General features: G+C 31.9%; 3 protein-coding genes across 5 annotated transcripts; 2 read left to right on the top strand and 1 right to left on the bottom strand.

Annotated features, from left to right (window-relative positions):
• Window positions 1–60: 60 nt before the first annotated feature.
• LOC108756124 lies at window positions 61–1,221 on the bottom strand. Its single transcript, XM_018499716.1, has 3 exons — window positions 976–1,221; window positions 282–425; window positions 61–197 (listed from the first exon to the last, which is right to left on the bottom strand). Exons 1-3 carry the CDS (start codon window positions 1,102–1,104, stop codon window positions 129–131), a joined length of 342 nt encoding a protein of 113 aa, XP_018355218.1. The 5' UTR covers window positions 1,105–1,221; the 3' UTR covers window positions 61–128.
• A 1,223-nt stretch (window positions 1,222–2,444) lies between these two features.
• On the top strand, window positions 2,445–9,926 carry LOC108756120 (cathepsin L). Of its 3 annotated transcripts, none has more exons than XM_018499711.1 (7): window positions 2,445–2,994; window positions 7,585–7,705; window positions 8,033–8,185; window positions 8,260–8,451; window positions 8,522–8,727; window positions 8,803–8,954; window positions 9,175–9,926. In XM_018499711.1, exons 2-7 carry the CDS (start codon window positions 7,607–7,609, stop codon window positions 9,396–9,398), a joined length of 1,026 nt encoding a protein of 341 aa, XP_018355213.1. In that variant the 5' UTR covers window positions 2,445–2,994; window positions 7,585–7,606; the 3' UTR covers window positions 9,399–9,926. The 3 variants fall into 3 exon arrangements, with proteins under 3 accessions (XP_018355213.1, XP_018355212.1, XP_018355215.1); XM_018499710.1 differs by having other exon boundaries at window positions 2,445–2,978; XM_018499713.1 differs by lacking the exon at window positions 2,445–2,994 and adding an exon at window positions 7,201–7,300.
• Window positions 9,927–11,094: 1,168 nt separating this feature from the next.
• LOC108756112 (probable GDP-L-fucose synthase) lies at window positions 11,095–13,056 on the top strand. The gene is made up of 6 exons (XM_018499693.1): window positions 11,095–11,421; window positions 11,523–11,637; window positions 11,732–11,860; window positions 11,942–12,155; window positions 12,252–12,389; window positions 12,819–13,056. Exons 1-6 carry the CDS (start codon window positions 11,297–11,299, stop codon window positions 13,052–13,054), a joined length of 957 nt encoding a protein of 318 aa, XP_018355195.1. The 5' UTR covers window positions 11,095–11,296; the 3' UTR covers window positions 13,055–13,056.
• Window positions 13,057–21,700: the final 8,644 nt, after the last annotated feature.

Here is a 21,700-nt window from a genome sequence, read left to right on the forward strand (position 1 = left end):
AATAACATACATTGCATTTAACATGAATATATAATATATACATATATATGTATATTTCTTATGAGTTTATTTTACATCATCTAGTGTTAAGTTAGATACATCAACATATACTTTATTAAAATAATAATCTAACAGAATCTATGTGATCTGCTTGCATAATCAATTTGCCCAGTACGATACAAGTGTTCTTTTTTATCCTATAAAAAAAATAATACACATTACATATTAATATTTTTACATCGGTTCTCGAATTTTATGTTTTTTAATCACATTTGACTTACCTTTCTATTTTTTAATGTCACTGCAGTTATGATAACAAAAGATGCAATCATTCCAACTCGTGACACAAATCGTATCAATGTAGGTACAAAGTGCTGCTCTATCGATGCTTTCGAGGCAGCATATCTATATATTCCTGTATCAAACTATATTCATAGAATGAGTAATCATGTAATAATTTATTAAAATTAATTTAGATAGACATTATTATACTCTAAAATCAATTATTTTCTTATTTCAAAATTAACAAAGTACTAAACATGAAGTACAACAGATAGTTTCCTCTATTGTCATGTTTCATTAATCTGTTATATAATTTCTGTGTAGGCAATTTTAAATATAAGTGTACACAATTGATTAAAGCAAAAGTTATATACATACATATACAAATATTTATGCATTTATGATTCTATTCGATTTTTTAATTCTTATTAATGTTATAATTTTTATAATAAACTACTTCGTATTCTTTAAAAATATTAAGCATACTTGAATCCAATAAATAAAACAAAGATTGGAATAATAAATTATAAATGCAAGTGAACAAAATACCATCGTACAATAAATGATAGCAATGAATGCAATTTGTCAATACATAAATCAAACACAAACAGGCGTAAATATTGTCTACGGAGTAAAATATCGCTAATATTTGTAAACTTATAGGTTAAATTAAATGTCCGTGTATGTACGTACGAGAAGACTTTTGGTCGGATGTGCTGAATCTCTTAGGTACAATTCGCGTAACTGCTTCCGTTTCGCATCTCTCCACAACGCGATTTTGCGTTGCTCCGGCGTTAAATCGTATATCTTTTTCGTCGACATGACTCTGAATTTCGTAACCTTATTTCTGTCCCTTCACCCTTCACTGCGTTTCTCTACTTTATCCCGCGAGCAGATACGTGATTTTTACCGATCGTAATCAATATACTAATCGCAAATTGTGAAATAGACATTTTTCAAACTTTGAGTAATTCCATCGGCAAGATACTATTAAAGACCGACATCTTTACGAGAGTTGGCGTCCTTGTAAATATTGTAAGTAATTAAGAGTTAAAAACTGAAAATATTGTACTAATTTTATGATTTATTAGTTTAGTGGACATATTTATGCATTTAGAACTCAATAATACTCGATTTTTCTCTAAAATTGTAATTTCAATGCTATCATCAAAGTTTGATTATCAACAGAGATGATAACTGGAGAGAAAAAAATTGTAATTTTTCTGCAATATATAAAATATTATAGCTTTACAAGTATGCATATTTATTTATAGAACATTTATATAATAAAAAATCATGAATTTAATAATGTATGAACTATTTATGTTAATAAGAGCAAATTTATATCAATTGATATAATCGATAATGTCAGCTCTTCAATTATCTCTTCTTCAATTACCTCCCTTATTATACCGCCAAAAATTTGCCCAAAATTTGACAGTCTTTAATAGTATCTCGTCGGTGCTTAAAGTGCGTGAATGTCCAAATCGACCGCAGTCGATAACTTGCCATTAATGATTTATACACGTATTTAATGATATACGTAAGTAGTTTTGCTCTTTAAGTTCAGAGGCGCTGGTGCCTAATTTTCAATATAGCGACGCCCATTCAATAAATATAAGTTAGAATAGTCTTATTTTTGTCTCAGTGGTTACGTTCAGCAGAGAAAGCAGCTTTGCAACTGTTGTGAAATTTTTCAATACGATTGGTTTATACATTTAGATCCGTAAGGAACTAAAAAAGAACCATAACCAACCATGTTGAAGAATTTTGCAACAGTTGCAAAGCTGCTTGTTCCATTGCTGAACGTAGTCACAATATCTAATAAAAAATAGATTATGTATAATTATTATTTCCTTTATACTTTGATCGTATTCAGATACACACTTCTACCAGTAATGAAAATGTACAGCGTACACAACATGAATAATTAGTTTCTAACGGCTGTTTTTCTTTAAAGGACAGTCGACACAATGAATGTTCTACGTTATTCGTTGAGTGTCAAAAAAGATAAAACGATGTTTGTCAACCATGTTCCAAACAAAGTGAAGAACAACTTACATCGAATTATCAGATCGGATTATAACACATTTTCCAAAAATAAATTTTCCAATATAAATGATGGTAGCATGCACGGTCGGTTCAGTCGGTTGCATCATTCGGTTTATCGCTGAAAAGATACGAAACACGGTGTAGACCTCGTGACAAGCTTAATCACGCGTGTTATCATTTCCGCTTTTGAAACAGAGACTGCCGCGTCGCAGCATCCCCTCACGAGGTTGATTATGAATCTGGGTTACTCGATATCGTAGACACATGACTGGCAAGACTCGCAGCCGTGACGTCACAATCGTTTATCTCACTCTGTACAAGCTGTGCAAAATGATACGGAGGATCATCGCGCTGGAATTCAACGAACGAACACGATAAACAACAAATGCGATGAGTAACTAATGTACATACATATATTATGTATGTGCATACAAACATCGAAACGTCGTCAGACGACGCCAATGGACTTCATTGTCGCTGAATCACGTGGCCTATGATGGTGGAAAGTAATAACAGGGAGAGGGAGGAATACAAAAGAACGACGCTGCTAGTCGGAAACGATTGTGATTGTCGCAGATTGTCATTACGTCCGTGGTAGACTCAGCTGGCAGGGAGTAAAGTTTTGCAGGGAATAAAGAGAGCTCGTAAGTGTAAACACGTATGAGTATTATTAATTCATTGTTCTAAATGCTTGATCAAGCAAGAAACGCAATTCGTTCGCTTCCAGCAGCAGCCTTTCATATTTCATGTATTTTGTGTAAATTTCTTTTTTTTAAATCTAAATCATGTAGTCAAATAGGTGCGTATTTATAGCGGAAGAGTTCAATTTGCGTAACAAATGAATAGCTTCAGTTTTCTTTGTTTCTTTTCCTGCCATCTCGTTATTTATTACAGAATGCGATAACGCGTTTAGATTTTCGTAAAAATTGAATTGTGCGTATATAACCTAAAGGACATATTATTGTATTACTAATATTAAAACATCGTTTAGGGCGTTTAGGCTGAGAGAATCGTCAAAATGTGAACTCCTGTCGCAACTCGCAAAATTTATTCTTTATCTTTTTCTAATTCTTTGAATTAAACGTAAAAAGTAAAATTGAATTGAAATTAATCTACATTGGTAGAAATGGACATAAAGGAAACATCAATTCCAAGATGAATATTAATCTTGAAAGTGAACCTATAACAAACAACTTTCCATAAATTTAAAATTAATGTAAATTAGGTGGTGGTTTTGAAATCATTGTGTTCAATGTTTTTTTTTCCTGATACTGTATGTACTTTATGTATTAAGTAAAGCTGAAGTAGAGAAGGATGATCAACTTTTGCGTACATTGTTGTAAACAAACAAATGTGAAGTTGATATCATGCAAAGATCGATATCACAGCTGCCTAGCTATGTCAGATAGACTATATTATATATTTATTCTTTTGTCTGTTTGATTATTTTAGAAAATAATTGAGAATTTAATATTTTATCATTACACTTCACATACGTGAGGCAAGTTCTTGGAACATAAAATTATATCATCCTTTGAATAAAAAATAATAATATATCAGTCTTTTATGTTATAGAACATTTATGATTATATAGAAAAAAATCTAATCTTTATTGAATATTGTATATATTATTGTAATTTTTAAATATATATATTTTGCAATTAAAATTATTAATTAAATCAAAACAATTTGGACAACATCGCGATGGAGACATATAATTATAAATTCTTTTTATACATTTATTTACCACGTGATTCAATGTTTATCTTGTCGAGTGGTAGCAAACGCGTCTAGTGCGCAATTGAGAGATATCAAGAACATTTTTTCGTTTTTTTTATGTTTAAAGAAGGAATTCATAATCAAATGTATTTCGTCATTTCAAGGAAAGGGAGATAACATCCGATATACATATATTTGTGACGTCAGTGTCATCAATTTTGTACATAACTTTGTTTTTAGAGTACCATTGGGTAGATTGATACTGCAGTAAACCATGAATATATGATTAATATCGAAATCTTATCATATTCTTTTGTCTAGACAAGCTGGACGAAATGATGCGATAAGAAATGAACAGATTAAAGTTTGAAGGCTCAGTTTTAAAATTTGTAGTCAACTCTTAAACAAAGTTCAACTAATTCCTTATTTCTTTTTAATTCTAGAATTGGAAAGAGATAAGAAACAAGTTGAATTGTAAAACTGGGTTTTTAAACTTTAATCTATCGATTTCTTATCACATTCTTTTCAAGTTTTAGTAATAATTTGATAATCTTTTTTGCGTCTCGGCTAAAGCATTCAAAATACATTCAACCGAATCTGAAATTGACACGAAAAGAAAAACTTTGATAAAGAACTCTGACCATGAGACTTTTCAAGTACAAGTGCGTGCAAACATGCATGTGATTGATTCGTAAAACGACATGTGCCGCTCATTATTCAACGCGCTGTAACAAGGTCGAGATTTTGAGATTTTTTATATGTATTATCTCCACGTGATCGTGCGTCTTTCGCGTGTTCCATTGAAACAGAATCATATTATCTACACTGGACCCAAATTGACATTATCGCTGTGTCATCGCAGTAATTTTACCGCAGGTTTTCCGTCGCGAGAAATGTGAGTCATTGTTAAAATCACACTAGCATGAACGGCAGGATAATCAAACGAACGATTATTCCAGAGGATGCAACACACGCGCATATGGGTAATTCTTTTACAAATCGAACACCTGTCTGATCGACACCTCTTCGATTTGACTGAAACTTTTTTTACGGATTCTATGTCGAAAAAAAAGAGATACGTGTCCGAGGAATTTTTTTTTATTTGCATATTTTCGATAATACAAGTGATCGAACATTTGAGAATGGCAAGTTTTTTGGCTTGGAGACTCATTTTCATAAATCCATAGGTCCGAATCTTTAAGAGCTACAAAATTTTCACCAATTGCACTTTTGTAGCTGAAGGACTGAACTGTAAGAAAAAAATTTTTTTTACAAAAAATACTAACAAATTTATATTGTTATTAACAATTTAATTGTTTAAATCGATTTTTAACAAACGCCCCCAAAACGAATCAAGTTTTTAGTATTTTTATCGCATTCTCCGTCAAATTTTACGTCAAAAACATGTTTTCAAAATATGGTACCTTTTCAATTATTATTGTTAAAATATTAATTTATATAGCGCGTAACGGCCAAAAAAACGGTTTTTTGCTAATAAAACGAAATCTGTAACTCGTATCAAAAAAAGTTAAATGTAAAAGTTGTAGATAATTGACAGATCTACAACTTTTCTCGAAAATTTTTTTTGACATAACCTCAAAATTTTAAATTAAATTGCAAAAAATGTTAAAAATCAGCTTTGTAACAATTATTTCTTGACAATTTGCATAAAAAAAAGTTTATGGGTAATTAATTTCGAATCGAATCTCCTGACATGTTAGAAAACCAATCTTGATTGAAAAAAAATTATTATCAAGCTTTGAAAAAAAAATCTATCCAGTGCGTCATGTAATATCGCCCTGTTGGTTGTATTAGCCACCACTGCCATGAAAGACTTTGATAAATAATAATAGATCACTATGGATTACGGATCTCACTTTAGGCGGACTTCCCCGCGAAATTTTAAAAATATGCAAAAATTAAAAAACCAATATTAAACCAAAAAACCATTGGAGAAATAATTATGAATGCTAAGAAACGAAGTTCCAAAAAATACATAATTTCAAAATATAAAATAAATCCCACATGTCAAAGTTACGCACTGGATGGATTTTTTTTTCAACGCTTCATAATAATTTTTTTTCAATCAAGATTGGTTTTCTAACATGTCAGGAGATTCGATTCGAAATTAATTACCCATAAACTTTTTTTTATGCAAATTGTCAAGAAATAATTGTTACAAAGCTGATTTTTAACATTTTTTGCAATTTAATTTAAAATTTTGAGGTTATGTCAAAAAAAATTTTCGAGAAAAGTTGTAGATCTGTCAATTATCTACAACTTTTACATTTAACTTTTTTTGATACGAGTTACAGATTTCGTTTTATTAGCAAAAAACCGTTTTTTTGGCCGTTACGCGCTATATAAATTAATATTTTAACAATAATAATTGAAAAGGTACCATATTTTGAAAACATGTTTTTGACGTAAAATTTGACGGAGAATGCGATAAAAATACTAAAAACTTGATTCGTTTTGGGGGCGTTTGTTAAAAATCGATTTAAACAATTAAATTGTTAATAACAATATAAATTTGTTAGTATTTTTTGTAAAAAAAATTTTTTTCTTACAGTTCAGTCCTTCAGCTACAAAAGTGCAATTGGTGAAAATTTTGTAGCTCTTAAAGATTCGGACCTATGGATTTATGAAAATGAGTCTCCAAGCCAAAAAACTTGCCATTCTCAAATGTTCGATCACTTGTATTATCGAAAATATGCAAATAAAAAAAAATTCCTCGGACACGTATCTCTTTTTTTTTCGACATAGAATCCGTAAAAAAAGTTTCAGTCAAATTGAAGAGGTGCCGATTAATTTTCATCAAAATCCGTTCGGTTTGTAAAAGAATTACCCATATCCAGAAGAGAAAAAAAATAAATTGTCAAAACTACAAATGGCGTAGCAGAGATTTTCATTTGATTAACCTCGAGGCATTTTTTTGCACACAATTACATTTTGTGTGTGTGTGTGTGTGTGTGTGTGTGTGTGTGTGTGTGTGTGTGTGTGTGTGTGTGTGTGTGTGTGTAAAATATATATATATATATACACACACGCATGGATACGTATTGCTTCTGACAGTGCATGCAGGATGCGTAATTTTTTTCTAAGAATCAGAAAAACAAAATGATTCTTTTCGAATATAAAAGTTCTTGATAATTGTAGTGCAAAAAATAGGATAAACGGTTGTCGCAATGTCTTTTATGGAATTTTTGTGCAATTTTCGAAATTTTGATTACGTATATTTGCAGCGGTAGGACAAAGCTTTGTTATGCTATTAATAACGTTGCTTTCTTTCTCTTACGTAAATTTTGAACTCTGCTCTTTCAAGCTAAGACTCATTGCTAGTCTATTAGGTTATATTTTTATTTTTTATTGCACTATAAAATAAAATTCATGAATTTTCTCAATAAGATTGAATAAGCGATTGAGTAGAATAATAATTTTTTAATCTACAATATATAAAATTAACTTTTTTGTTTTTGTTATAAGGGTTATATCTATTCTATATTGTATTGAAATAATCTTTTTTTGTAGGTGACTTAATTGAGGAATAAACATGAAGAGTGTGGTGGTCTTATTGTTACTGGCAGTTTTTGCCACGGGACAAGCTATTTCCTTCAACAAGATTTTAGATGCAGAATGGTTCATTTTTAAGGTATAAAAGTTGTATTTATAGTAGAGTTTAAGATTATATTACAGCTTGCATCATAATGTTTACTCTGAAGAGTTAAATAAGATGAAAATTTAACCTTCCATATCTAGTTACTATTTATAAGTAGTGACATGGATACTTTGTTTATCAGTTATAGATTTTTTTTAGAATATATTTCATAGCAAATACGATATGATTAAATATTTGTTAAGAAAATAAAGAAGTCACTATGCAAGAAATTCTCGAAAACTAATTATTAAATAAAATTAATGATTAAATTGAATGAAAAATGAAAATAAATATTGATTATAATGATTATTACTTTTTAAGACACATCATAAAAAAATCTACAAATCTTCGATTGAGGAGGGATATAGAATGAAAATCTTCTTAGATAACAAGCGTAAAATTGTTGAACACAATCGCAAATATGAGCTGAATGAAGTTCTCTACAAATTGGGAATGAACAAATATGGTGATATGGTAAGTTTCTAAAAAGCAAATTATCTGTATCACGAAGCGAGCAATTTTTCGTGAAACGCTTATTTTTCTTACAGTTGCATCATGAATTTGTCAATACTTTGAATGGTTTCAATAAGTCGGCAAAGGCTCAAAAGCAATTTATGGGAGCAACATTTATTTCGCCAGCTAATATCGAATTACCAAAAGAAGTCGATTGGAGGAAACATGGTGCTGTTACAGAAGTTAAGGATCAAGGACATTGTGGCTCTTGCTGGGCATTCTCTACTGTAAGCTTATTTTTTTAATATCTTTAATAGATAGGATTGGACATTACTTATTGTCTTTTTTTTCTTGCAGACTGGTTCTTTGGAAGGACAGCATTTCAGACAGAGCGGCATTTTAGTATCACTTAGTGAGCAAAATTTGGTTGATTGTTCTGGCAAATATGGCAACGAAGGATGCAATGGTGGTATGATGGATAATGCCTTTAAATACGTCAGAGATAACAAAGGCCTTGATACCGAAAAGAGTTACCCATATGAAGCAGAGAATGACAAGTGCAGGTTTGTATTAATTATTTTGCATGATTGAAAAACATACATAGAATTTAATGATTTATTAAATTCTTGAAATTGCAGATACAATCCGAGAGATAGCGGCGCTACTGATGTCGGTTTTGTAGATATTCCAAGAGGAAATGAACAGAAGTTGAAGGCTGCAGTCGCCACTATAGGTCCGGTCTCGGTTGCTATTGATGCCTCTCATGAATCTTTCCAGCTTTATAGTGAAGGTATGTAGTTATATATATATTTATTTAATATATATATAGTTAATATAAGTTAATTTTTTTTAAATTTAATGAGTTTATAACTTGTATATAAGACTTTTAATCTTGTAGATCAAAAATTTAATCCATAATGATTAGTTGGAGACTAATTTTTGTGTAATAAAATCTGAACTTGTATCCTCATTTTTTTTCTTTTTTACTAAAATCTTTTCACATTTTTTAGGAGTATATTTTGATCCTGAGTGCGATTCAGAAAATTTAGATCATGGTGTGTTGATCGTCGGCTATGGTACAGACTCAAAAACCGGTCATGATTATTGGCTGGTAAAGAATAGTTGGGGCGAAACATGGGGTGAAAAGGGTTACATTAAAATGGCCAGAAACAAGAACAATCATTGTGGTATAGCAAGCAGTGCCAGCTATCCTCTCGTTGCCGTTGATAACTAACCTTTTAGTTATGATCTACTAGTTGTGATTCAGACATGACAGCTATGAGAGGCCTAATAAAGTTTTACGAATATTAGAAAGAAATTTTTATATTGTTTCTGATGTATATATGATTTCTTTAAAATCATATTTTAATATAATTGATAAAATGGATATTCTTTTCCCAGCCAGGGAAAGTTTTCTTATTTTACTGCGCTATGACAGGAATTAGAAGACACGGTAGTGTCTCGGCGCTAAGCCAAGCGCAACGACACTTATCGTGGTTGTAATTACAAATTTTATAGTTTTCCCAACTTTCTTAGGTCTCTATACAAATTAGTTCTTTCGAACAAAAGGCGAAAAATAAAGACAAATTCGAGAAAATTGCGAAAATTGCTAGTTTTCGAAAATGGTGGTTCCTCGTTTTAATATGTCTATTACATTTAGTGACAATTATGGATATGTTATATTTTAATTTTTTATTTTTTGTTCACACATTACAATGATACTATTGCCCGGGATATTTTTCTAATGTCTCAAAAGAATATATATTAACGATATATTTCATGTAAATTTAACTTTTTACGCTAAATCTACAAGACTAATAAACAATGAAGGTCTAATTAAGTATTTTAGTAAATCATTACACGTATCTCGGGTAATAATCCAGAATCAAATTATTTGCTATGCAAATTGATCTCTATTTTTTTAGGAAACAAAGGAAAATAAAAAATTTTTTAATTATCATGCTATTCTTATTTATCTCGATTTTATTAATAAATTGGATATGCGACACTTCTCGACAGTGATGTATCATGCATTCCCAGACAATTGCAATATATTTTTTCAATATTGCTTCATTTTGTTCCCGGAAACCGAGACGATGATTGATCGTCAAGTTTTCTCCCACTGATTTGTACTCATTCTAAAATAATTATTAATAGAAATGAAAATCTTCCAATTTTAATTTCGTGACTGCAAAGTAAAAACTGTTCTCATTGCGATTTTTTTATATCAAACGTTGGGCGTTACTCAACATTTTTTTTTATATTGCCGTTTTTTTATTTTCCATATAATAATCACAGCAGCTACTACACTGCGGCTGTATGTCGTCTTTTAATCTTTAATTCTACAACAATTAAACTTATATATATGTTTAAACTCTCAGCAAACGAGAATGGATTAAAATGGATTGAAATTTTTTTCTATCTGAATACACACACACACACACACACATATTTTAAATAGCGAATACTTTTTTTTTTTGGATTCAATCAATTGGATTGAATTGGATGCAATTGGATTGAAAAACTGCATTTCTTATTCAAAATTTTGAATTGAACAGTATTCACAATGCACAGAAAAAGCTAATATTATTGTTAGATTAAAAAGCATAGAGATATATATGCTCCATGCAATAAATGAATAAAAATGCATTCAGGATTGAAAAGCATTCATTTTAACATTCGTGAATCAATATTTCTGGAAATCTGAATCCATTTCAATCCATTCTCGTTTGCTGGGCTGCTTCACGTAATACAGGTATTCATTATCCATGTCTTTACGGTCGACGCGATACAAATGCTTTAAAGCGTTTCTTGATTGATCAATCAAAAGCTTCGAAGCATTTTGCAGTGAGATGAGCGCATTCAAATTGACAAGGCGGCTAGCCTGCTCGCCGGGCAAATAAATATGATTGTTTCTTATAGATTCAACTTTAACTTCATTGCTATTGGATGTTCCAAAATTTACTGCCTGTACTGAAAATCTATAGTGCACGTGACGTAAACTGTAGTATTTTCAGCGCTTGTCGCGCTGGCAGTAAATTCGGAACACAGCTGACAGCCATAGTTGATTAGTTTACTATCATTTAGCCACTGATTAACTGTCAGAATTTAAGAGGATTCCTTTAATGCGACATGAATGTTGTGCTTGTAACTGGCGGTACCGGACTCGTTGGTAGAGCGATTCAAAATGTTATCGAGAATGACAAAAGAGAAAACGAAAAGTGGATATTTGTTGGATCTAAAGATGCAGATTTGGGGTAGGTTAGATTAAGTGATTAAGGTTAAATCAACCAAACGAATAATGAGATTGCAAAACACTATGTATATGACGTTTATTTTAACCAAATGACTTTTACAGTGATAAAGAGAGTACACGGAAGTTATTCGAGCATCATAAACCGACACATGTCATTCACTTAGCTGCTATGGTTGGCGGTCTCTTCCACAATATGTCACATAATTTAGACTTTCTGGTAAATATCACGAAGGACATAATATCTTTCATTATTTGCGTATTAATTTATTGTATTGTAGCTTTAATCGTGATTTCAATATCTTTTATTGCAGCGGAACAATATACACATGAATGATAATGTTCTGCACACTGCTCATGAGAACAATGTCGTAAAGGTTGTCTCGTGTCTTTCTACCTGTATATTTCCTGATAAAATATCTTATCCAATAGATGAAACTATGGTAGTAACATACATTAGATATGACTGTAATTAATGTATATGTAGGTCAGTACATGTATTATATGTATTATATGTATTATAGGTCCACAATGGACCACCACATTCCTCGAATTATGGTTATAGTCATGCCAAACGACTCATAGATATTGCTAACAGAGGTTATTATGATCAGCACGGCAGGCTGTATACCAGTGTGATTCCTTGCAACGTATTCGGTCCACATGACAATTTTCATCCTAATGATAGTCATGTAATACCTGGTTTAATGCGAAGACTTTATGACTTGTGCAAAGATGGTATGAAAAAGGCACCAATATTTTGATTGTGAAAATAAGTTTTATGTATAAACATTATTTGAATTTCTTATCACATTAGCATTTTAATTCTATTAGGAAATACAGAAGATAAAATATTCACTGTATTGGGCTCTGGTAAACCTTTAAGGCAATTCATCTACAGCATAGACTTAGCAAAATTAATAATTTGGGTGCTGCGGGAATATGATTCTGTGGAACCAATTATACTATCAGGTAATTGTTCATTTAAGTATAGTATTATTTCCCTAATTTTTTTTCTAGTAAACGTTATTTATCAATAACTTTAGCTGCTATTATTTTTACTATACTGTCGGCAACATGGGATCTTTAAAGTCATCACTAACTAATATAATAATTTAATTGTCACTAGTGGATAAATTTAAATCTGTAAAGAATAAGTAAAATTTAATTTTAATTTTCTGGTGATTAAACGTTAAAAACTTAGTGTATAAGTATATCAGAATTTTTTTAGATTTTTATATAACCTGCAGTTAAAAAAATTTCTTTTATTTCTCGAAGACTTCTGTGGATGGAAAAAATAAAGTTCCATGTTATCGACAGAGGGTTAAACAATATTGTAATATTGCAATTATCAGTATAACTTTATTATGGAAATTGCGAAAGAAAAGTAATAATTTTTAGTGGACGAAGCGCAAGAAAAATCGATAGCACAAGTGGCAGAGACTCTGGCGCAAACTTTCAACTTTAAGGGAAAGGTGATGTATGATACATCGGCAGCGGATGGACAATTCAAAAAAACAGCAAGCAATGCAAAATTACGAAAGTATCTGCCTGATTTTCAATTTACGCCTTTTGAACAAGCGATTAAAGAGACTGTTGATTGGTATATAAAAAACTACGATCAAGCGAGGAATTAAAATCGTGGTTGCAAATTGTTATTATAATCTTGCGATAATTTATACTTAAAAATATGAACTGAATTATAGTTTACTATAATTCAGATATAGCAATACTAAATAATATAAGTTATTATTAAGAATGAATGATGAAACTGTATGATGAAAAATGATGAAAAATGTACTGAAGATTGAGTAGTACATATATATATATATATTAATCGTATAATTTTATTATAATGTAAAAAGTTATTTTTGAAGTAAATTATCTTTATAAAAAGTAGTATTTGTTACTCAGGAAGAACGAGTTCAAAGCTTTTTGTCCACCTTTATAGTTCGAGCTCAATCAAGGTCCCTAAATCCACAGTAATTTCGGTGAGTATTTTCAAACTGTTAAATAAACATTTGAGGATACGTGAATATTTTTATTGATCTGAAAAGTTACCTACCAATGCGCATACTAAACATAGATCCAGACGAACACCTGCGGCGGTGCATTTATTTTCGCTCGTTCGCAGCACTCCTAAAGTATATTTTAGGTCAGCTTGCGCATAAATTTGGTTGTTAGATCGCTTTATGATGAGATTTATTGACTGTCACAATGTGAAATGTAGATGAATTTTCAATTTTCGTAAATTATTGTAAACAGAAAATTATTTTGTTTTAAATTTTTAATTAGTAGTATCAAGAATCTCTCTTTTTTAAATTCTTAATATATTATGTATTTATATGTATATATATTTTTTATATATTTAGATATAACTTTTTGCTTTTTGTTTTAATTTTCTGGTAGATCTTGGAGTCTACTTTTCTTAATGAAAGTGATTTCTTTTAATTAAAAAAAGTCAGAATCGCAAATAAAACTATTCCAACTTCTGCTTATTAGCAAATTTTTAATCTGAGATTTAATTAATTTTTAATAAAATACCTGAAATGTCGCATGTATGCTGTAAAGAACATACATGTTAGATCCTTTTAGATAACGACAATTCATTTCACGTTTTTTAAAAATTAATCTATGTTTTGAATTGAAAAGTTGAATAAAGGACAATGTTCGCAGATATTCGTCCACTTGCAAATTACAGTCCGTTAACTAACGTCCGTTTCCCATTGTAACATCCTCGTTGATACAAAGGCAAAGAGGAAAATTTTAATTAGCCAATGTCAGTACAATCGGCCCAGATTCCGGGAATAATGGACCAGGAAATAAAAGATCGGTTCATTGAAGAAAAAAGGTCACGATAATTTTAGCAATGGCGAGCGACCGTCGTGTCATGTCAATCGATTCGAATAAAGATAAGACGCGTGTCTTTATGGAGATACATCTCCGACCGGCGACGCGAGGGACTTTTCGGTCTGGTGGTCGTTTCCCCTGAGAAAAATGAATCACCGTTTTCCTCGAAACGTTCCTAACGTGTCGTTATTCGTATAAGTCGCTCTTCGTTACCAAGAGAATGATCGATTTCGAATGGACATAATTAATCTTCTAACGTCTGATATAATGAGATTACCGATCCACTCGCAGCGTCTTTCGATTAAATTGTATTTTTTTCAGTGATAATTTAACGTCGCTGTTTTCTTTGCATCTCATTCATTGTTAGCATTCTCAGTAGTACGTTGAACTAATCAAATTAATGATTGAATAAAAAACTTACATAGAGACGAAATAAATACTTAATGTTAAACAAAGTGAAACTTTATAATTGTTTGCACTGTTTATATAATTCATCATGATTAGTAAAATTGCAGTATATTGTAAAAATTTTATATATTATAGATATTTTAAACAATATATTTAAGAATTGAGTGATGAAACAATTTTAAACAATATTATTTGTCAAAATCGACCGATGAGATTAAATACACGTGAAAAATGCCAAATATTTGATCAAGATGGTTCCTCATACTTAATAATAGCTGCGTTCAGCACAAAAAGCAGCTTTGTAACTGTTATCAAATCTTTAATACATATATGATTGGTCTTATCCTTAATTCCTAAATCTAAATGTATAAATCAATATATCCAAGAATTTTATTATTTCTTATTACACTATTTCTTGTAAATTTATACAATTTGATATTTTATACCATGTTGTACGGATAAGAGTAAAATTGCAATGCATAACGTAGAGATATATAGGTATTTTAAATCATCATGCTTGAAGTTTTCTACATAATTATATTTTAATGATTCAACAAAACTACATATTTTCAGATCTGTATCTAGCTGAATTTTTAGCAAAATCGCTTTTACTGTGTATACGCGCGATTATTTTGATAAATATGATTATAAATGAGTAACGATTTTAATCAAGGAGAGGGTGGTGTAACGGATTGTTCATAAATCACATATATGCGATAAGATAAGGAACTGACGAAACGGAGATACGTATACTTTGATTATCCGCGTTTTCTGTTGTGGCTGCGTGTGATTATGCGTAATTGTATTCTGAGTAATACGACATTGCATGTCTTCGAAGAAGAAATTATATATATTTATATATAAATTAACGAGAAAGAATTGTTATACACGAAGAACACGATATGTTAAATCGGTGATGCGCAGCCTGCGGTCCTGTGATTTTTTTTTTTTTTTTTGCGACCCGCCAGCTCATAGTCGAAAATATAAAATCATATTTTCTATTTTATACAATCGAAACAATTATTATGCGACCCGAAGGATTTTTACCTACTTCTAAAAATGAATTCTCTGTAAATTACCTTTAAAATAGGTTGCGCATCACTGCTAGATAATAAATTATTAAACCGCCAATCGACTTGCGGAACGTATTTCGGCAGCCGCAGATAAATCAAATAAAAAAGAAGAAAGGAGGACGCACACGCGAAGAAAGAGATGGAATAAACGTTACCGGGGGTGCAAAGCGACGCGGTGGACGCGGTGCAACCGACGCTCGGCGTCGAGACGCAAGCGCCCTTTGATGCCGTCGCGACGGAGGGAGATCCGCTGGATTAGGGGGAGGGAGACATATCTTGGGTGCCACCTCGAAGCCGGCACGATGATAGTCAGTCGCGCCTCGGGGTAGTTCGGTTTGATGCGTCTCGTTGCCCGTCGGTATCAAGATGTGCTCTTCTCGCAGTGGTGGCGCGGACGCAGAGTGATCACGCACTCCCGGCAGTCGGCACGTGGCCGGTGATAGCGTATGTGGTACCGTATTTTTCGATATTACCTCATTTAAAGGGGAAAAATGATATTAAGGAGGCACGAAGCTCCGGGGCGATCTCGGACCCGGTAGCGGTCGGTTTGCTCTGTTCCGTCGCAGATATTTCGATATAGCGTTTCACTAGGCTAAGCGAAGAGAAGAGGACGACGCTGCTTAGCGGTTTTATAACGCGCGTTGTCGCGTGGAACGTCGTGGAAACGGAAAGAAACTACTGTTCCTTTTTTTACGTTTCGCGAGGAGGCACGCAGGACGCGGGCTGTCAAGAAGCCCGTCTAACAGGGATGAGAGGATAAAGAGACGCGGAGTCGCCAGTGATATCGGCCGGCTGATGGAACCGAAGCCGAGCGTCGTCGCCGACAAAGCAAAGCATCGTCGTCCACGCAGTGAGCGCGTCGCGCTCTGAGGAAGAGTAGCGGTCTCGAAAACGGACAAGTTCGGTTATTCGAGAGTTTGGTGACCATTCGATCTTGGAACATTGTAAATAAGAGTGCTATCCCATTAAAGGTGTGTATAGATTATTTAAAAAATAATTTTGGACAAAAATGTTAATGAAAATTACTTGGATATACGATATCACTTGATTAGGAAGTACTTTCAATTTCGGCATTTAAGTGTCACTTGTAATGTTTTTTTTTAATTATCATTGAATTTTGGATCGATGTAAATCAAAATTTAGGAATTTTTATTCCTCAAAAAAATTTTATTAATTTTTAATTAATAAAATTTGTAAGAAAACTTACTCTTAAGAATAAAAGACAAAATGTTTAGTTCTACCATCCGTAAAGTTGAATCTTTCGAAAATTTTATTAATCTTTCGATATAGTTATTGACTTTATCTAAATGACGCACAGGAACTTAATGACGAACTCATAATTTTACATAATGAAAAACTAATCTCGGCTTTTTGAAGTGAAATTATCGCTCCTGTCGATCACTTCGATTTAAAGGATAAATGACGTGCCAAAATTAATTTATTATATATTTAAAGTTTGGGCTGTATTACCGGAGATAAACGATAGCAGGGTAGCAATTTGCAACAATAAAAATAATGCGATTTTAAGTACGTTGGTTGGTAATTCACTCATGACGTATATACGTTCGTTAGCGTACGATAATTTAATTAAGCGATATCGATTATATTTGTACTCGCGTAGGCCTGGAAAATTAGCATGTACGTATACGTGTGTATGCGTCGACGAGCTCTAAATATATATTTTTTTCTCTCGACAGTATATTCGATTTAACTCGATGCGATGAATTCCTTTGTCTGCGATTTCACGTGGGTGTCTTTAGGTCGGAGAACTCGTGACGTAACTGAGACCCAATTAATGCTAAACAGTAATATAAATAATAAATATTTTCAACAGAATCGTATTTGCTTATTTCTAGTTATTTCATAAATAACATGATTGAACTCAAAAAAAAAAAAAGAAAAGAAGAAAGAACGAATTTAATTTATATTCGTCACTAATTAGTTTTAATTTATTTTTAATAAAAAACTTATAATATCTTGCCGCAGTAATGCGTTATTCTATATTTTCGCAATTAAATATATATGTGTTTTGTGTATTCTATTCAGGATTAATTTTTTTCAACTGCAACTCACCGATGTGCGATTACATACATTAGAAAAATCGATTACTTTCCTTTTTTTCTCGTTTAAAAATTTATAAACTCTTTATAAATTTTGAATAACTTACTTTTACGCAAACATTTATTTGTATAATTGTTACGTGAGTAACAAAAGCTCTCATTGTTATTATTATTCAATATTCCGTATTGTGTTTTTTACAACATTGTCCCGGTATAAAATATTTAACAATTTCAATGTTTTCTTTTTCAATACGTCACTTTTATCGTTGATTTTGCCATTTAAAATTTTGTCGGGTTTCAAACTGTTTTGTAGAAACGAAAATAACAAGAAGTAAATCTTCATAACTTCTACGACGTATATTTTGCCTTATTCTGCCGTTGAAAACATTTTGCAACAAAAAATCGTGTGGTACTACAATATGCTTTATTAAATATGACGTAACATCGAAACAAAAAATTTTCTTACACAAAATAATGTTACATTTAAATTAATTATTTGTTTCAAAAGTTTATATATACATAAATAAGTTTATTACATCAAATTTATTCAAAATATATTCTGAATTTTAATAAATTTTATATATATATATATATATAATATATAATATATTTCAATTAAGATTATTAAATTCTAATAAATTCAATTCATTTTGCTTGTTATATAAAGTCGTTTCTTCGATAAATTTCTTCATATTTATAATATTCTTCATAAGAAAATAAATCCCTGTTTTAGATGATAATAAGTTTTCCCTCTCTCTCACAATCTCTTTCTGAAAGTAATCAGTAGGTATAATTAAGACTACCATCAAGAAAATATTCTTTGTTAAAGAACGCACATTGTGAAAATATATAAATTTAATACAAAAAAATTCAGAGATAAACAATGTCTACAGCAGATATTTTTTCTACGAGCAAAATGCAAATAAAAAATGGTTAATAAAATACAGCACGATTTATGAGCGATTGAATTCCGTTGAAAATGTACGCCAAAATTTTGCATGTTATTATAACGTTCTAATCGATCTCTGGTTATTACACGATACGATAAAATTCATATTACATCAACATAAAAATTGTTATATGGAAATTATCGTATTCTCGCACGTGGCGCTCGTTACATTTTGCAAACATCCATTCAGAAAAGTCAATCGTTGAACGACGGCGGAGAATCACGAACAAAACGTGCTTTCGCGAGATGATTTACGAGAGAGAAAGAAAGAGATACTTCGCAGTTCCGGCAGGAAGTTTCTCTCGCACAATTCAGAGATACTTAACTCTATAAACGAACGGGCACGACTCGACCTCTCTGAGGTACGGCGAGTGCAGAGCTTGCGGCGCGACGTGCCGTTTTCTTCGAGTTTCCTCCACGAGCAAAGCTCGGACAATTTAATTCACCGTTGCTCACACTCAGAATAGCGTCCGGACTTTCCCTGTTCGCTACTTATTGTTGTTTTCAAAACGAATTTGTCGACGACATCGACACGCATTATAAGCGAATATCTTTCTTAACGATTATGGCGCGTAATACAAGGATTTGTTTAAACAATTCGAGAGAGAGGAAATTGCGTACGACGATAAAGTGTCTATTATTATCAAGAGCATAGAGAATACTTCACTTTGAAAGAAAAATTTTATCGGGAAAATTGCTTCCGTGCTTGAAAATTATTTATAGAATTTTTAACTGTACACTTTATTCGCCTATCTTTTTACAATGAATTAATTTGACTCCGATATTTTGTTACTTATGCATTAAGGATGACTTAATCTTATGGTTGAAACGTCTGTAATTGGTGATTGACATATACAGGGTGTCTCACAACTATCGCATTTCCTTTAAAGGACATGTTCTTGAAGTATAATAATTTTGAGAGGAAAAATGTGGAGACTACAATCATTTTTGAAATTTTAAACTAACTTTAAATGCTTCTAAGTCAAAATTTTATTTTTATAGTCTCTATTATTATTTCTGAATTCTTTCGAAAATCCTAATACGAAAATATCGAAGCTATAATAGTTTTTGAATTACAAATTATCTTTAATTATAATTAAATTATTATAATTAAAAAACGATTGTAACCTCGACATTTTTGTATTAGGATTTTCATCTTTACCTCAAGAATACGTTCTTCAAGAGAAAATGCGGTAGTTATGAGACACCCTATATATTATATTTAAATTACACACGTTTAACTATGTCGGCTCTCATTGGCATTATTTATCTTTTATCGATTTAATCTTTAGAACCTTTTTCAATTTTAATTGTGAGAATTTTTAATTTACATATAAAAAATATTAGAATTCTACACATATTACAAATTTAAACCGTGAGATATACAAGTAATAAAATGTATTATATTTTAACGCAAAATTTATTTAAAAGAGCTATAAAACGATCTTTCCATTTATAGCGTAAAAATCCCCGACAAGTTTATCAAATAATAATGGAACAGCATAAAAGTGTCTGAAAATTGACTTGTTTCAGTTTCAACTCATCTTTACAGAGACGGAACTTCCGTAAGAACCCCCTGAAGAACGTCGAAGGACACACAATTGGCAATTTTGCATCTTCGATTAAGCATCATCGATTGTCAGTGATATTATCAGTGAATAATAGTGAGAATCTGAGGCGAGCGTTATCGCGCCGAGCGGCGCGATGCGGCGTCGCGTCGCTCGTCGGCACGCCGTCGGTGATATCCAAGAGGAGGCCGTCACGGCGACGAGCGGCGTCGTCGGCAAGGCCGCCGAAGAATGGACAACGAACGCGGTAAGAAGAGTCACGGTTACAGCTGTCAGTGCGCTCGTCGGCACGGCACGCGACGCCGACGTCGGCGTCGTCGTCGGTCGCCGCTGTTCTCTTGCCGCGGTCGCCGGACAAATCGGGCGAGTCGCGCGGTGATTCGCGTGTGAGGTGAGTTCGCGGTCGCCGGTTTGTTGGATGGAAGACGACGACGACGAAGGCGGCGACGACGACGCGACGCGAGATGCCTGGTATCGTGGTATTCCGACGACGCTGGAGCGTCGGCAGCGACGACCTCGTCGTGCCCGGCGTTTTTCTCTTCAGCGTGCATCTCATATGGTGAGTGGAATGAAATAGAGGGCACGAAAAGCAGAAGATATAAAATATGAAACGTACTTTTTTGTTTTTTTTTGTTTTTTTTTTTTTAGCTTTAGTTTTTATCCCAAGTAATTATACACTACTTAACAAAATGAAAATTGATCGCCTGTTCCACTCTGCAAAAATGGGCAATACTTTTTACAGGATGGAACAAGTGATTTTTTAAATTTTTGTTGAATTACATACATTTAAACTTTGCAATTAAAAATGACGTTTAATCTAAAAGTAATCGGTTAAGAATAATAAATCTTGCTTTGAAATAATTTTATTGTCTTCTTGATAAAATTGTGAAATCTTAAAGCGTATTTAGCAGGAACGATTTTTACGTAATGCGAATTACAAAAATACGTTATTACTTATTATAAATTTAGATGTATTCAAACTCACTCATGCATATCCGTAAACATGTTATAAATCTATGCATAATATATCATGAATTTTTTAAAAAATTATCTGAAAAATTCGAAAATACATATTCTTATTCAAGGATTGATGAATTGATATGCAATTTATTCTAAAATTTAATGAATTTTTGGAGAAATTTTCAAAGATATTTTGTCTTGTATAATATTTTCCTTGTGCTTTTTTCTTTAAATTAAAATCTCATATATATAAATCGATTGGATTTACGTGAACAAATTTTATTCCTTAGAACTTTATTCCGAGAAAAAGATTAGAAAAATATCTGATTACTTAGCCAATTAACGTCGCACACAGATTTGGATTTATCCTCTGTATAGGATATTAAATGTTTATTTACTAAATTTTTGAATAATT

The sequence above is a fragment of the Trachymyrmex septentrionalis genome, unplaced genomic scaffold (genome assembly GCF_001594115.1).
Source record: "Trachymyrmex septentrionalis isolate Tsep2-gDNA-1 unplaced genomic scaffold, Tsep1.0 scaffold95, whole genome shotgun sequence".
Lineage (NCBI taxonomy): Eukaryota > Metazoa > Arthropoda > Insecta > Hymenoptera > Formicidae > Trachymyrmex > Trachymyrmex septentrionalis.

Excerpts from the sequence above, each read along its gene's own strand:
- LOC108756112 (XM_018499693.1), top strand. The coding sequence starts at position 11,297 with ATGAATGTTGTGCTTGTAACTGGCGGTACCGGACTCGTTGGTAGAGCG. Across the intron at positions 11,638-11,731 it reads CACATAATTTAGACTTTCTG|CGGAACAATATACACATGAA; the intron begins GTAAATATCACG and ends CTTTTATTGCAG. Across the intron at positions 12,156-12,251 it reads TTATGACTTGTGCAAAGATG|GAAATACAGAAGATAAAATA; the intron begins GTATGAAAAAGG and ends TAATTCTATTAG.
- LOC108756124 (XM_018499716.1), bottom strand. The coding sequence starts at position 1,104 with ATGTCGACGAAAAAGATATACGATTTAACGCCGGAGCAACGCAAAATC. Across the intron at positions 426-975 it reads ATCCGACCAAAAGTCTTCTC|TTTGATACAGGAATATATAG; the intron begins GTACGTACATAC and ends CTATGAATATAG. Across the intron at positions 198-281 it reads TGACATTAAAAAATAGAAAG|GATAAAAAAGAACACTTGTA; the intron begins GTAAGTCAAATG and ends TTTTTTTTATAG.
- LOC108756120 (XM_018499711.1), top strand. The coding sequence starts at position 7,607 with ATGAAGAGTGTGGTGGTCTTATTGTTACTGGCAGTTTTTGCCACGGGA. Across the intron at positions 7,706-8,032 it reads CAGAATGGTTCATTTTTAAG|ACACATCATAAAAAAATCTA; the intron begins GTATAAAAGTTG and ends TTACTTTTTAAG. Across the intron at positions 8,728-8,802 it reads GCAGAGAATGACAAGTGCAG|ATACAATCCGAGAGATAGCG; the intron begins GTTTGTATTAAT and ends TTGAAATTGCAG.